The sequence below is a fragment of the Sinocyclocheilus rhinocerous genome, unplaced genomic scaffold (assembly GCF_001515625.1).
Source record: "Sinocyclocheilus rhinocerous isolate Xijiao unplaced genomic scaffold, SAMN03320098_v1.1 scaffold933, whole genome shotgun sequence".
NCBI classification, from domain to species: Eukaryota; Metazoa; Chordata; class Actinopteri; order Cypriniformes; family Cyprinidae; genus Sinocyclocheilus; species Sinocyclocheilus rhinocerous.
Window position 1 is genome coordinate 187,723 of NW_015654506.1, and position 16,420 is coordinate 204,142.

The following is a 16,420-nucleotide window of genomic DNA, read 5'->3' on the forward strand; positions in this document are numbered from 1 at the left end:
TAAATCATAAGTGTTATTATGTAAATGTATACTAAATGTAAATATTTAATATATTAGAGAACTGACACCACCCTCTCAATTTCTCTGGAAATGAATGTTATCTGAGCAACACACCAAAAATGTCCGGGTCCAAAGTTACATTGCCAGTGGCTATAATGACCTGTCAGCATGTAAGATCCCAGTGCCCTGGCTGTGAACACTCTCCAATAATCAGACAAAAGGCAGAACTGAAGATGAGAGTCTGACTGTCAGCGACAGCATTCACTCGCACATCTGAATGACTGTGGCAGGTGGAGCTGTTCTTTCATCTACCCAGAATGCCAATCACAGGAGCAGGGAGCACTCCTGTTGAATAAGGATAGCGTATCTCCATAATATCGCTCCCTTCGGGGTGCAATCTAGATTTCACTCAGACTGATCAAGACTGATTTCATGGTCTGAAATAATTGGATATTGATGTGAAAAGAGTGACAGAACTGTATGTCTGTAGCTGCAAGCTGTAGTGATGTCATAGTAGTGATTCTCACATCACAATCGCATACTACTGTGATGTTTGCCAATGGAAGAGACACTGAAACTATACTAGTGTGTTGTGGTTGATATGTCATTGCTAAGGAGTCCTGAGTTGTTGCTAGGGCATTATTAAGTGTGTAAATGAGTAATCTGAGTGGTGGCTAGGTAGATGCTTTCTAACTTACTAGTCAAAGACTGCATTTATAAGGGGGAAGTCGTGGCCTAATGGTTAGAGAGTCGGACTCGTAACCCAAAGGTTGCGGGTTCGAGTCTCGCACCGGCAGGGATTGTAGGTGGGGGGAGTGAATGTACAGCGCTCTCTCCCACCTTCAATACCACGACTGAGGTGCCCATGAGCAAGGCACCGAACCCCCAACTGCTCCCCGGGCGCCGCAGCATAAATGGCTGCCCACTGCTCCGGGTGTGTGTTCACTGCTGTGTGTGTGCACTAAGGATGGGTTAAATGCAGAGCACTAATTCCTAGTATGGGTCACCATACTTGGCCACATGTCACGTCACTTTATTTTATCAAACATACAGTAAGAACAGTAATATTGTGAAATATTATTACAATATAAATTATTATTTTCCATTTTAATCTGTTTTAAGATTTAATTTATTTTTGTGATGACAAAGCAGCCATTAACATACAGTCTTTATTTTCTTCATTCACATTTAGATGTCATTCTATGCTGATTTGGTGGTCTGTTCTTTCTTTCTTTCTTTCTTTCTTTTTCTTTCCCTAAACCTTTAAATGTATCACTGTTTCCACAAAAAATGTGAAGCAACAAAAATAGTTTTTGAAAATTTAGCTTCAGAAAATCTATGATTTTACAGTTATTTTAAAGTATGATAATATTGTATTAAACTTTATTTTATATATTATTTTTTTAAATATATTTTATTACTATTTTATAATATATGTGATCATTTTATTTGCCATGGCATGTCTGTTCTAAAAAGTGAACATTTATCTTGGTTTGTCTTTCTTCATCTTTCTATCTTTTCTTTTGCCTTGTAAACGGCTTCTTTTTTATCTTTTACAGTTTAGGTTTTGTGTAGTACTCATGAATTTGAGAGGCACGTTTCTCGGTTCAACTTTTTGTTGCTTTGGCATTTGCTAAAGTGGAGCTGTTGCTTATCATGATGCAGCGCTCCTCAACTTCAGTGACATTTAAGAAATAATATCAATATTCATGAAGCGTAAGAGTAAACATAGCAGGCTGACAGAGTTATGCAGCTAGACGTGGGTCATCTGGGCACTGATGATTACAATCTGTCAGTTATGTGATGGAAGATGTCCTTTCCCTGTGTGTTCCCATTGTGTTCTTTCACCCCTTCATGGGCACATACAAGGTATTTTTGTCCTTTATGTCTACAAGATGGACTGGGGCTGAACATATCTTTTGCATTTGGAGCTCTGTTTCACCATCATTAATTTATCACAATCAAACTTGTATTTGAAAGTTTCTCCCTGTTGGATATGGACATATTCTTGCAGCATGTTGCCTCACTAGCTGTTATAATTAAAATTCTTATGATAAGATATTCTAAATGCTTTAAATCTGTTAATTATGAGTGTGTGTTAGTAGAAATCCTATGGTTGTTTGTAGTGGAATACTAGCTTACTACTTACTGAATATTGCTTAGTGTACAGGTGCATCTCAATAAATTAGAATGTCTTGGAAAAGTTCATAAAGTCCCTTTAAAACAAGTAAATTCACTCGGCAGCAGTCTTGATGAATCCAGGTAGCCGTTTTCTAATAGGAATTGCAAGTATAGCTCTACTTGAATTTTGAAAGTTCAAACGCTCTAAAACTGCTTATGAATATGTTTTGAGAATGAATTTCAAATGAACATTAAAATCAGATAACAGTGATATCAAATGCTGCTTCTTTAACTGAAGTCGCTTTCCTGCATGTCCAGTTATTTTGCATGCATGTTTTAGAGTAAACAAATCATATCAAATGCCATATCGAGAATTTTGATTTGAGCGTTTAATTTTATACGCTTTAATTGTATTTTTAGTGGTCTGTCACTTCCTTCTATACTGTCTCTAATACCACCTTATATGCTTTAAAAATAGTAAGTCAACAAGTAGTCACTATATCATAATAAATGTTTACTTTATGTACTTTACTGTTACTTTTGATCAGTTTAATGCATGCTTGCTGAATAAAAGTATGAATATCTTAAAAAAAATAAATAAAAAAAGAAACTTTTGAACATTAGTGTGTTTTATATTTTAAACAATTTTATTTACATTTAATAAAACAAAGTAAAAAATGAGATGCATTGCTTTTGGTTCATTCATCACACTGTGAATAGTCCATCTGAGTGCGTTGCATTGTGAGATATAGTATCTCATAAAAAATAGTAAGAGCAATGTTAGTATGCTATTCAGACTATAGCTTTTTTTCTACAAATAGCCATTGAATTTGGATTGCCACACTTTCTGTCTCTTCCTCCTCCATCCTTTCATCGTCCTCCTTGAAAACATCCACTTTTTCTGCCACCCCTTGTTTGCCGTCTTCACAGGTGTTCAAAGACAGCAAGCGAGATCTCAGTTGTGTCACTCTTCCTTTTTGCCTTATTTAAAATGGACAGCTGCATCGTTAAATGAAGGAAATGTTTCTTCAAACAGGTTTGCTTTATTTGAGCCATTCAACAAACTGAGCGGTGATGTGAGAGCGGGGTAAACATCTTATTTGGGGTGCTGGTGTGCTGTTGAAATGGTTAATGATAGCTCTTGCTGCACCCTGCGGTCCTCCACCTCGGGCCCTGCTCTCATAAGATGGGGCCACGCTGATGAACCCTGGAGAAAACCTCCATTCTCATACACTGGTGGGCTAATGAGGAGAAGCAGCTCATTAACTATGCAGAATGAAGGTGGCTGCACATTCAGAGACCGCATGTTCTGACTGAGATGTGGAGAGATGTGAGGAAAGGAAGGTAAATGTGGCTTCCAGGGACAATTAGACGCTTGTGTGGGGGATGTTGCACATGTTGAGGCTCATCCTTTGGGGCAATGCTATTTGTGATGTGTGTGTGTGTGTGTGTGTGTGTGTGTGTGTGTGTTTTGTATGTGTGAGAATGTATGTGAAGAAACCTTATGAAATATGCTTATGCTTGCCAAACTTCCATCCGGCATATCACACTCACAAAAAAGGCCAAGAAGCGAGGCTGGTGTGAAAACATTTATAGTAGCTTGTTTTGCATGCTGTTTCAGTAGATCAGACATTGCTAATATGCTTACACAACAATGTGTAATTGGTAACAAAGTTACAATTTCCAGGCCATATTCAAAGCATATTCCGTGATTAGTAGAAGTTAAGCTCACCTGGCAGCATTTGTGGCATAATGTTGATTGCATTTCTTTAAAACATTTTTTCCCTTTTCTTTCTTTCTTTCTTTCTTTCTTTCTTTTACCATGAGGTCCTTACAGTGGAATTGAATGAGGCCAATCCATAAATGTTAAAATACTCACTCTTTTAAAAGCCACACAAAGAAAACTATATGAATGTTAGCATTAAAAATGCTTACAAAAATTTTTTTTGTGTAAAGTTATATTAAATTGTTTAACTTTGTTGCTATGACAACAGAATATCATACAACTCTAAAATGACTGTAAAATTTGATTTTAACAGCTTTACAGCTCAAATAATACACAAGATTTAACAGAGGAATAAATGGAAATGCGTTTATAAAATTATAAGCTTTTTTAGAATTTTGTTTAGAATTTTAAAAAATTATAATAGTTTTTAAATCCTCAAAAATTGGCCCTGTTTACTTCCGTTGTGCACTACACAATTTAAAAAAAAAGAAATTAATGCTGACATTAGTCAATAATTAGTTATAATAATTAGTAAATAAGTAATTAGTAAATAATTACATTTATTAATAATGTCAGTAAAGATTTTTACATTTGAACTCCCTATTCATCAAATAATGACACACACACACACACACACACACATATACATACATATATAGTTATTTTAAATTGTAAGAATACACACACACACACACACACACACACACACACATATACATACATACTTACATATATAGTTATATATAGTTATATTAAATTGTAAGAATACAATTTAAAAGTCCATCATTTCATTAAAAAAAGTAAAACAAAATTATGGTGAGTATATGATGTAAAAATTTCTATTTGTGATTGAACTATTGCCTTAAACCATAATTGTATAATCAACACATTGATATATATCACCATCTGAGCAGCTCCAGTGAAGTAGAGCTGAATGACAAGAAGCCTTTCCAACAATGGTGTCTTGAATATTTATTGGTATTTCTAGAGCTCTGCTGTCTATGCTTTGACTGCTCTGCCCCTCACTGCCAAAAGACTGTCAGTCCAGTGTAGTGATGAACTCAGGCCCCTGTTTATGCAGGCATAAGGGACTTTTCTAAGCCTGAGTGGACACACGTCTTTTTTGAAAAGCTGGCTTGTCCAGACCTCTCTTGCAAGAAATTGTCATGTGGGATCTGCTTGTTGATGTGTATGGGAGTGTGATGGAAGATCTATGAATGGAAGCCTTGGGTTGGGATGGCTCTGCTTTTCTGGTTCCAGGTCACATTTTTATTTGCCTGAGGAAAAATCCTGTAAGGGCTGATTTATGATCAGTGAGCGACGAAATCGACTGGTCCATTTTTGGCCATTCTGACATTATTGTGCTTGGCTGAATGACAGAAGTAGTAGTTCCCTTTGAGTCAATTTCTGTTTTGCAATATTGCTTAGTGATTTTTTATGAAAGATAAATCAATTTCAACAATTTTGAGCTCATTTCATTTGCTATCATTTGGAATGACAATAAAAGTGTTTAATTTAATTTAATTTAATTAGTCATTTTTGTCTGAACTTTTTGATGAACATTTATTGTGAAAAAGAACAATGAAGTTAGATGAATTATCTGCTATTTAGCTTTTGTCTTTCAACCTAAGTAGTGTTTGTGGTTTAACAACACAAATATACTTATTTATGGTTAATTGATTAACAAAACTGATTTACATCTGCTTACAGCTAGTGTATTTGCTCATCGTAAAAGATGACAATTCATTTTACTCAATTTCTTTGATTATGTTTGTTAAGGTTTACACATCTCTCCCAATCCTCTTACAGCTCATGTGTGATTCCAACCTGTTTTTGGCTTTGCTTAACATGCTCTTTAAATGTTTACTTTCTTTTAATAGACAAGATGTCACAAAATAGAGGCAATTAGTTCTTTTCTGATGAATCACAAGGCGCGTTCTGAGAGGTTAACAAGTTGTCTGATGTACAACAGAGCAGATGTTTCCTGACAGCAGTGTCAGAATTATCCCTGTACAAACAACAATTAGACAGAGAACGGATGTATATTAAGCATCATCAGAACTGTACTATTTTCACTTTGATAAGTGAGATTTATTTAAATATTCAGCAGCAGAAATAAACAGCTGCTTCGAGGTCCATTCCTCCCCGATTGATGTTTATTCCCTCCAGGTGAATTCTGAGTAGATGGCCCATGCAACTTTCCCAATAAAACAGCACCAGCTGCCCCGAGGAAGCCCCTGTAAATAAAGAGCAAACACCTGGAAGAGTCAGGCAAATATAATGAAGATAAATGGTGGTGTCTCCAGATGGTTGGTGCAAATTAAATGGGTAGCCTTGAGTTATATAAACTACCCATTTTAATGCTGAAGTAAACATTTAAAAAAAGATTTGGATAAATAGGCTATGATTATTTATTTAAAGAATATTTTCAAGAAAATATAAAAAAATAAAGCTGAAGTTGTAATTTGGAACCTGGAACACCCTCAGGCCATCTAAGATATATATGAGCTTGTTTCGTCATCTGTAGCATTACATCATTTGCTCACCATTGAGTCCTCTGCAGTGAATGGGTGCTGTCAGAATGAGAGTCCAAACAGATGATAAAAACATCACAACAATCCACACGACACCAGCCCATCAATTAACGTCTTGTGAAGTAAAAAGCTGCATGTTTCTAAGAAACAAATCAGTTATTTTTGCGTTTTAACTTTAAACTGTCGCTTCTGCTGAAAATACTAATCCATAATGAAGCATGAAGCAACATTGTACATCTTGGATGCAACTCATTGTACATCTTGGATGGCTTTTGATGGCAAATTTAAATGTTCGTATGAGCTATTCTTTGTTGTTAAGCTTACAGTTCATAACAGTTCATATACAGTACACAGTTCATAATAAACATCCACTTTACACGAATGAAATACATTATTATGATAGACATTTACATTATATTTAAATCTTTTTAAATGGTAAAATATCTTCTCTGTCAGAAAGGAAGCAAGCAAGCTTGGTGTTTACCCTTTGCAGAGAGCAGACTGAAATGAAAAAGAACAGAATCCTGAGTCTCTGAGCTGCCTGAGGAAAGTTAAACAACTGAGACTAAACCATGACTAGGCGGCTGAGTGATGTCAGATAAAACGAACCCTTTTCTTTGCCTGTGTGAGGTGAGAGGCAGATATATTCTTCAGGAACAGGGATTGAGCAGTGACATGGTTTTATCTTCTTGCTCTGAGATTTATTACATTTACTGGTTTCGTTCAACAGAGCATTATGAAAGTTAACTTTAGGTGATTATATGGTGTCTCAAATGAGCTTAATGAGAATGATTAAGCATACCATATTCTACTGAGTGTACTAAATTAAGTTTTTCGTTTGTTTGCATCCTCTGTATCAAAATTCTTTGCTACAGCTGCTATTAGTAATTGTCAGTTAGTAGATTGTTTCAATCCAAAGGGACTTTAGATGCGCTTTAGTTGGGATTGATGAGAGCCATTAGGCTAAGTGCACTAAGAAAAGCAACTAGAGTTAGTTTTGCTGGTTAATGGTAAGATAAGTAGAAATGGATTGGGCTTGTACAGTACTAATTGATCAGTTCCTTAAGGTCACTTCCCAGGTCACTGATTCCATGTTGATCTGGTCCTGAGTATCAGCACTTGTCAAATGTCTTTTTACTTCCTAATCAAGCAGCTTGTCCTGAGATGAGATATTGACCTTAGAAATCTTTCTTGAAAGCGATTAACTTGATTTACCGAAGTAGAGACTCTCCTGAACATCCACTAAAGTGAATTCAGCTCAACCGAAGCCAAGTCAAAGTGTTTGGAAAAGAATACTTGTGTACAAGTGTGTGCGTTACAAAAAAAGTGAATGAAATGTGATAAAAGTATCTAATAAACATTTCAAAGGCTTAGTTTGATAACCTCATGTCATTACATTCACTTAGTTTCACTGGATGGAAAAGAGCAGCTTGCACATTCTGATCTTAATAACTCTTTCTGTGTTCCACAGTAGAAGCTAAGTCATATGGATTTTGAAAGATACAAGGCTGTAATTGATGAGACAATTTTCTGTTTTGGGTGAACTGTTCCATTAATAAGGTGATGTGACAGCATGTAACAGACTAAACATGGTCACAAAAATGTGACATAATACTGTTTGTAGTGACAGGAGAAACAAAGCTTTTCAAAACTTTGAATCAACTGAACCAATTGCTTGGCAAAATGATTCATTGTTTGGAAGTGCTCAAAACGCCCCATGCTGGTGATTCCTGCTAGACAGAACAGTGTAAATGCAACAAAAACTCAACTGAAACATGCATAAAAACACCTTTTACAAACCAATCGCCAATTAAATCATGTTAATTTGCCGATTTGATAAGCGATTTGAAAAAAACTAATGATTCGCAAAGGTTTTGAAGCAGTGTTTCACATAACAGTTTAAAATGTTTTGTTCAGTGAAAAGCATCCAGTTATCATCTCAGAAATCATCTCAGAAGATCCAGTTATCATCTTTTTAAAATTTTTTCTCAAATTTAAAACATTTGGATATAATCATGGCAATCAAATCAAATAACAAGTCATGAAAAGATGTTGCACCTGAAAAAATCGCATTGCATTTCGGGATGCCCAGTATACCCTCTTGTTTACTGCAAATGTGGGGAATATAAAAGGTTTTTCTTTCTTGTATTCCATGCATTCAGAAATGTTATATCCTGCACATTGTGCACTTACTGCAGAAATATAAATATTAGTATTATAGTATGGTGGTGTGCTGTTCTGAACACAAAGTAGATATTTGTTTTCTGGTGTGTTTACAGGTGGACAGGACAGAGGTGATTCGGAGCTGTATAAACCCCACATTTTCCAAGGTCTTCACCCTGGACTTCTACTTCGAAGAGGTCCAGCGACTACGTTATGAGCTCTACGACATCAGCAGTAGTCATAATGGCATGAGAGAGGCGGACTGCCTGGGAGCCATGGAGTGCACACTGGGCCAAGTGAGCATAAAAATTCAAGTGGGCTACATGTGATTATTATGGTTTTTCTAGTTTTGCTTGGCAATGATCATTTTTCAACAGGATCTCTACATGATCGTTGATTGCACACAGTCAGGGAAGAGTGGGGCTAGCACTGCACCCAAATCAGATGAAGCCTCCTAATTAAATAATCACACCAAACAACCGTTAAGAGCATTTCCGGACATTTTACGGCTGATTTAATTTTGAAACGTGAGATGTCTGTGTAGCTGGCTCAGTGTGGGGAGGATGGCTGGCCCAGATGGGCCATGCTATTCTCTTATCTGCAGTTTGAGCAAATGGAAAACCAGACACACGATCTTCCGGCAGATTTTTTTTTGCAGTTTCTCAGTAAAGAATTTGCTAGAAGCTTAAAGTGTATGACCGATGCCAATATTCATTTTGTTCAATATTCATGTGTTTATCTTTTTGCATCAAAGCCACTTTCTAGGTCTGCTTTTCTCTCAGAGGAGCTGGGTTGTTTGTTTTAATTCAGTCTTGGTTGGAGGGGGAAGGGTAGAGTATAATTGTTGAAATAGGCTGCGTTTAATAAAGTGAGAAAGCAAGGTGTTGACACTCACTCATACGGAGTTTCTAGGGGAAATAAAACCAAAAGCTCTCCCTCCTATTTATAAATATTTAACAGCTAATAATGAAGCACTTATCTGGAGTGGATAAGACTTCATGGTGTAATTATGAACTAAGCTTACATGCCAAATTCTCCCCGAGGTGTTATTATGTGCTGCGTTCTGCACATATTCGTGTTTTTTTTTTTGTGTGTGTTCTGTCCATCAAAACAAGGTGGCCTCTGACCAACTTAAAATATCTTATTTCTCTCCAAATAGATCATCTCCCAGAGAAAATTCACCAAAGCCCTGCTTAAACAGGGCAACACAGTTGGGAAATCGTCTATCATGGTGAGCACTTTCCCAAATCCCAAATTTATCTGTTTGCTTTCTCTCACGCTCTACTTATGCACACATCCAGCAGTGCACAACACCAGCAAATGGCCTTATGCAAACATTTCATGGTCTAACCTTTAAAAGCTTTGCACTTTATATGACAGAGGTGCTTAGAATGATCAATGCCAGTACTGAACCCAGGCAAACATGGAACAACTTCTCATAGTACACAAGAACCTTCCAAAACAGACGGATGTGGATTGAATGTGAGCTATGAAACAAAAATTGCAGAAAATAGCCCGAGGAGCTTGTTAATGCACATTGACAGAACGCAGCAGCAATACTTGAACATGTAAAGCTCAGTGGGTGAGGAGAATGAGATCTTCATGGTTAGCTTCTGATTCTGTTTTCTCTTCTGCTGAAAACAATTCATCACCAGATCACCGCTGAGGAGCTGACAGGAAATAACGATTATGTCGAACTCTCATTCAGTGCGAGGAAGCTGGATGATAAGGTAGGAAGACCTCCTGTGCACTTTAGAATATAAAATGATCTTATGTAACAACAAACTTAAAGGGATGAAATGAAAATCTTGTCATCATTTACCTGTATGAGTTTCTTTCTTATGTTGATCATAAAAGAAGATATTTTGAAGAATGCTGGTAATCAAAGAGTTGATGGTCCCCATTGACTTCCATAGTATTTCTTTCCCTGCTATGGAAGTCAATGGGGACCAACAACTGTTTGGTTCTTCAAAATTCTTCAAAATATCTTCTTTTGTGTTCAACATAAGAAAGAAACTTATACAGGTTTGGAACAACACAAGGGGGAGTAAATTATGACAAAATTTTAATTTTTGGGTGAACTATTCCTTTCCTACTGTTCAAAAGTTTGGGGTCAATACGTTTTTTTTTAAAGAAATTAATGCTTTTATTCAGCAACGGTGCATTAAATTGACAGTAAAATATTTCTATAATTCTATTTCAAATAAATGCTGTTCTTTTGAAATTTCTATTAATCAAAGAGTCCAGAAAAAATGTATTATAATTTCCACAAAAATATTAAGTCAACAGCTGTTTTTAACATTGATAATAATAAAATGTTTCTGAAGGATTATGTGACACTGAATACTGTCATAGCTGCTACTTTGCAATTCAGCTTTGCCATCACAAGAATACATATTAAACTATATTAAAATAGAAAAGTTATTTTTATAATATTTCACAATATTTCTGTTTTATTTTATTTTTGATCACATAAATGCATCCTTGATGAGCATTAGAGATTTCTTAACATTAAAAAAATCGTACTGACCCCCAAATTTTGATTGGTAGCACATAATTAGATTTTTTAGCATCAAAAACACTCTTTTTTTGACCATTTTTTACCATCTCTCTGATCCCTAGAAATAAACAGTCTGTTTTTTGTGGCTGTCCCTTTAAGAAATGAACATGTGAAATGAGCAACAGTTTTCTGTTCTCTTGCATTGGGACTTGGGTTTGCTGTCAAGTGTCAAATATAATTTAACTCGCCCATCATTCAAAAACAGCCTCATGGCAAAGTTTGCATTACATTGTGAGTGGATCAACAGAGGAATTTGAAATGAGCCACTGAAACTGTTGTGATCAGAAATGATCAGGGATGCTATTAAAAATAAACTTCAGCCTTGATGAATCCCCATACTCGGTCAGACAGTTGAGAAAGAAAAAGACAGCGAGAGAGAGTGATAGAGAGAGTACTATTCCTGTGGGAGACACAATCAATTCTTGTCAGCAGGGTAATTACATGGGACTAAAATTAATAAGAGGGATTAATACAAGCATAACAAATGATCCACAGGAGTATCTCAGTTTCACACAGAGCGTTTCATACTGCTGCTTGACAGGGCATCAAAAGGTAGAACAGGAAAGCCTCCTTTAAATCACTTTTCAGTCCTTCTCTCCTAAGTCATAATCCTTCATTGAAAATCATATCCTCGGTGTCTGAGTAATTAAAACTTTGACTAAGCTTTTAGACTGGAGGAGAGATCAGAGACCCAGGCTGTCAAGATTCTCTGATAACTTTTGAAAAGTTGCTGTTTCATTCTCACGTCTGAAACTTTGGCTGAATGACTACAAGCGTTTAGGAGAACATTACTGCAGTAGACGACATTTTGAATGCTAAGCTGTGAGTGGTCTGTTGTGACTCTTCTGTGCATGTGGCTCTTTTTATGTGTTAAAGTTGTTCGGAAAGATCTGAAAGTCCTGAAAATGGCTCCTGGTAATTCAGTGCAGTTTTGATCATTCAGCATACCTGCCGCTGTCCTCTGAGAAGTGTTTTATAGGCATAATTAACTGAGGAAAATCTGCAACTGTGGGAAACTTCAAGAAAGGCATACTAGTTTCTTATTGTCAGCAGATAATAATAAGTTTTGCAGTTTAAAATTGATACAATCTACAGTATTACAAGTGTGATAAAGGGACATGTATATGCATATTTCATGTGATGGCTTACTTCTCAAGTGCTGAGAATAGTTTAAAGAAGTGAAATATTTATGGGTTCGTTGATATGTCCTTTCATTATAATTCTTTAAAACTGTGATTTGCCTGAGTATTTCATGGTATGTTACTTACTCAGAATACTTAATTAGAATATTAGAATATTTTTAGAATAGATACCAGCATTTATGTGTGTGTTTATATATATATAAAAGTTTAGGATCTGTATTTTTTTTCACAATTTGAGTTGAATTACTGAAATAAATTAACTTTTCCACGACATTCTAATTTATTGATATGCACCTGTATATCAGCGGCTGTGATTGCCTGCGGCTTCGTGCCTCTGGCCTAATCACAGCCATGCTGATATAGAGCCGGTATCGCTCGAGTACGAGAGTGATATTGCTCATATATATTGCTCATAGATATTGTTAGATTTCTATTTTGAATAAATGCTGTTGAAAAAAAGTATCACATTCTCTGAATAATATTAAGCAGCAAAATTGTAACAACAATAATAATAAACCAGCATATTATAATGATTTCTGAAGACTGGAGTAATAACTGATGAAAATTCTGCTTTGCCACCATATGAATAAATTATATTTTAAAGTATATTAAAATAGAGAAACATTAAAATTGTTATAATATTCCACAATCTTATTGTTTTTTCTGTATTTTTGATCAAATTGATGCAGCTTTGATAAGTATAAGAGACTTCTTTAAAATCTTACTGATCCCAAACTTTATACTCTATGTATACTCTATATAGTATATACTCTTTATACTCTCTCTCTCTCTCTCTCTCTCTCTACACTCTGTCTCATATATACACTATAAAACTCATCACCAAACACCAACGACTTGTACGGGTACAGTCATTTTAGACACTTCCAAACTGTTGAAACAGAGATGGAAATAAAAATTTTAAATACATGAATTATGTTCATTATGTTTCCATCTTTGTTGCCACAGTTTTTGGAAGTGCCTTTTTCTGTTCTAAAGAAGGGGGTGTTCCAATACTTTTGTATTGTCACCAATACAAGTCATTGGTGTTTGGTGATGAGTTTTTGGCTCAAGGTCTGCATTTAAAGTCACACCAGAGGTGTTCAGCTGGGATTAGGACTTTGCTTTCTGCAGACCAGTCAAGTTCTTCCACACTGACTGAATCAATTTCTTTTTGAACCTTGCCTTATACTCAGAGGCATTGTCATGTTAGAATAGAAAATTGTCCTGTCCAAACTGTTGCTATAAAATGAGAAGCACACAATTCCCTAGAATATCATTATATGCTTTAACATTAAGATTTGTACTCATGGAAATTACTAAAGTAGTCAAACCTGTTCATTAGAAGGGGGTGTCCCAATACTTTTGGCAATAGTGTATACATAGATATAGATTTTAATGATATTGTATGCAAGGAAAACTATCATTTATTACAAATATTTTATAGCTGTATGCTGCTTTTGACCAATCAATATTGATGAGAGGCATGTGATAATAATATGTTTTAAATAGCAGTTTTTATGTTGCAAAGGCAACATTTGTGAATTTTTTTGGAGCACCTTGGTGGTCAAATAAAGGAAGAGATTTAGACCAAAAGAGTCTCTGTGTTTCTGAATAATAATAAAATAATTTAAAATAAACTAGGTAACAGGGTGCCTTTGATAGCATTTATCATGTACTTTTTGTGGCTTGATCATCTTGGCCTATATTGTATGGTGCTAGTAATGTAACATCCATCCCCCACCATATTAAGCTTTGATCAGGTGAGGAGACCCCTGAGCAGACAGGTAGCAGCAGAGGTGGGATGGGGCAGCCGACGGTGAGAGCACAGGGAGCTGCTTGGAAAAAAGTTACCAGCAAGGACACAATTCATTTTCAATGACAGAGGCGGGTAGAATTTAGAGCAGTTGCAATCCCAGGAAAGAATGGTGTATATGTCTAAGAACAGCCTTATAGAATGCTCATCCTAGCCGGTTACCTATATCGCTTATAACAGGATCCGCAACTGCAGTTTAAATGGATCGGCCTGAGTATATAATATTTATATATAATAGTATTGTGAAAGCAGTGAGTAAACGGATGTTACAAATAGTGGGTTGCTAAGTAGTGGTGATGCTGCTGGGCTTAAATGCATCATGCATATTTGTACATTAGATGCATCATGCATATTATGGAATGTACAGATTCTCCAGAATCACTTTGTTTGTGATGCTATCAACTGATCTCTGTGTTTGTTATTCCCTCAGGATTTTTTCAGCAAGTCGGATCCATTCTTAGAGATCTACAGGGAAAATGATGACAACACTCAGCAACTAGTGCACAGAACAGAGGTAAGAAAACCATTTCTCTCTAAGATCTCTCTGTGATAGTGCTTAACCGACACTGAATCGCTCTCTCTCCCCCTCTGCACATAGACTGTCATGAATAACCTCAACCCCGCATGGAAGACCTTCAAGACGTCCCTTAACTCACTCTGTAGTGGAGACCATGAAAGAATACTGAAGGTAAAATATGTCACTTGCTGTTGGAAATCAATGTGTATTTGACTTACACTAACAAATAAATACACAGACCCATTTTAATTTAGTTTTATATTTACATTAGCATTTGCAATTCATGTTCCTGGCAGACGGCAGCTTATAAGCCGCTTGGAAGAACATGCATTGCGTTCATAATTTGATGTAGTTGCTCTTGGGTAAAAATTGTCTGCTTTTTACTTGTCAATAATTCCACTAAAATTTGACTGAAAGGCACTTCAGCACTTTGGGAAAAGTTGTTTTATTATTGCATTAATGCTGATGTACATTTCAATGTTCAGATTTCCAGTACATTTTTGATGCAGTTAGTGAAATATTGACTCTTTAGTGAGATGCTGTTGCATAAGTCTACTTTTGTATTACTGGCTTAGATGTATACCTGGTACCAGTTGCATAAACAGCCACTATGTTAAGACTATTTCATTGAAATATAAAAAATATTTCAACCAATTAGGGGTAAACAGTCTTACTTTTTAAAATTCAAATTAGACCAATCTACCTTTATGTAACTGACTTTAAAAAGTTATGACCAGTCTTGAAGAAAAATAATTAGATGACTAACTTTTTAAGACTAGCTTAGGCCCCGTCCACACGGAGACGCGTTTAGCTGTATACGCATACATTTTGTATCGTATAGGCGTATCGTCCACACGGATCCAGCTTTTTGGAAGAGTGAAACCGATATCTTTTTAAACCGGGTCCCAGAATGGATAATTCTGAAAACGCCGCCCTTGCGTTTTCGTGTGGGCAGCGAATCCGTATATTTTCTGAAACGATGACGTCATCAGCCCACGTCTCGCCCCTAGTCAGACACCGCTACGTCACGGAACAGCAACAAAAACATGAACAAACACTGAACGATTGTCTTTTTATTAACTAACATTAACACAGATTAATAAATGTATTGTTCCATGTTCGTTTGTATACCGCGCGCAAGGTTTATAATGCGCATAGTCCAAGTCTTCTTCTACGTTTTTAGTGTATCTCTGTGGCAGAATTACAGCGCCACATACTGGTCTGGCATGTATACTACATCGTTTTGTGTCGGTTTTGTGGTTTCGTGTGGACGCAGATATTTCTTGAGACGAAGGGGAAAAAAAAGATTGGATAGGGAAAGCTCTGGCTTCGTGTGGACGTAGCCTTAGTGACAGAGCTTAACTAGCTTAGTGAAGTTGTATTTACATTATACACAGAAAAATGAGCTGTGCTGATTTGCATACTGTTGCATAGAAATTCAATGAGTGTTGCTGGAACACCGTGTGTGTTGAGATCAGATATCTGGCAGGAGTTCTGATTAGTCACATGGCCTGATTACACTGGCTCTGGACTATAAGGCTTGGTGAGCAGCATGTATTTCAGCAAGGATTCACCAGGAATTCCCATGTGTTCTACTTGTGCATTTGCTAATTTACCTCCCTCTTTCCCCTCTCTGGCCTTCTCTTGCTTCATTTATTCATTCGTCATTCATCAAAGACTGCTTGATTTAATTGGGAATGAATGAATGATGCATTTATATAGCGCTTTATTGTGTATTGCTGTACACCCAAAGCACTTTACAATCATGTTGGGGGGTCTCTCCTCAACCACCACCGGTGTGCAGCATCCACCTGGATGATGCGACGGCAGCCATATTGGGCCAG

At 36.4% G+C, this 16,420-nt stretch overlaps 1 protein-coding gene across 3 annotated transcripts in view; it reads left to right on the forward strand.

Moving 5' to 3' along the window:
• Positions 1-16,420, forward strand: part of cpne4a (copine IVa) — a 67,681-nt gene that overhangs the window by 22,407 nt on the left and 28,854 nt on the right. For all 3 annotated transcript variants that reach the window (XR_001637310.1, XM_016524090.1, XM_016524089.1), the window contains exons 3-7: positions 8,661-8,840; positions 9,704-9,775; positions 10,200-10,274; positions 14,490-14,573; positions 14,658-14,747. Coding sequence is in view for 2 of the 3 variants with exons in the window: in XM_016524090.1 (XP_016379576.1) it covers positions 8,661-8,840; positions 9,704-9,775; positions 10,200-10,274; positions 14,490-14,573; positions 14,658-14,747 (501 nt within the window). In the remaining variant the exon portion in view is untranslated. The remainder of the gene's footprint in view (positions 1-8,660; positions 8,841-9,703; positions 9,776-10,199; positions 10,275-14,489; positions 14,574-14,657; positions 14,748-16,420) is intronic.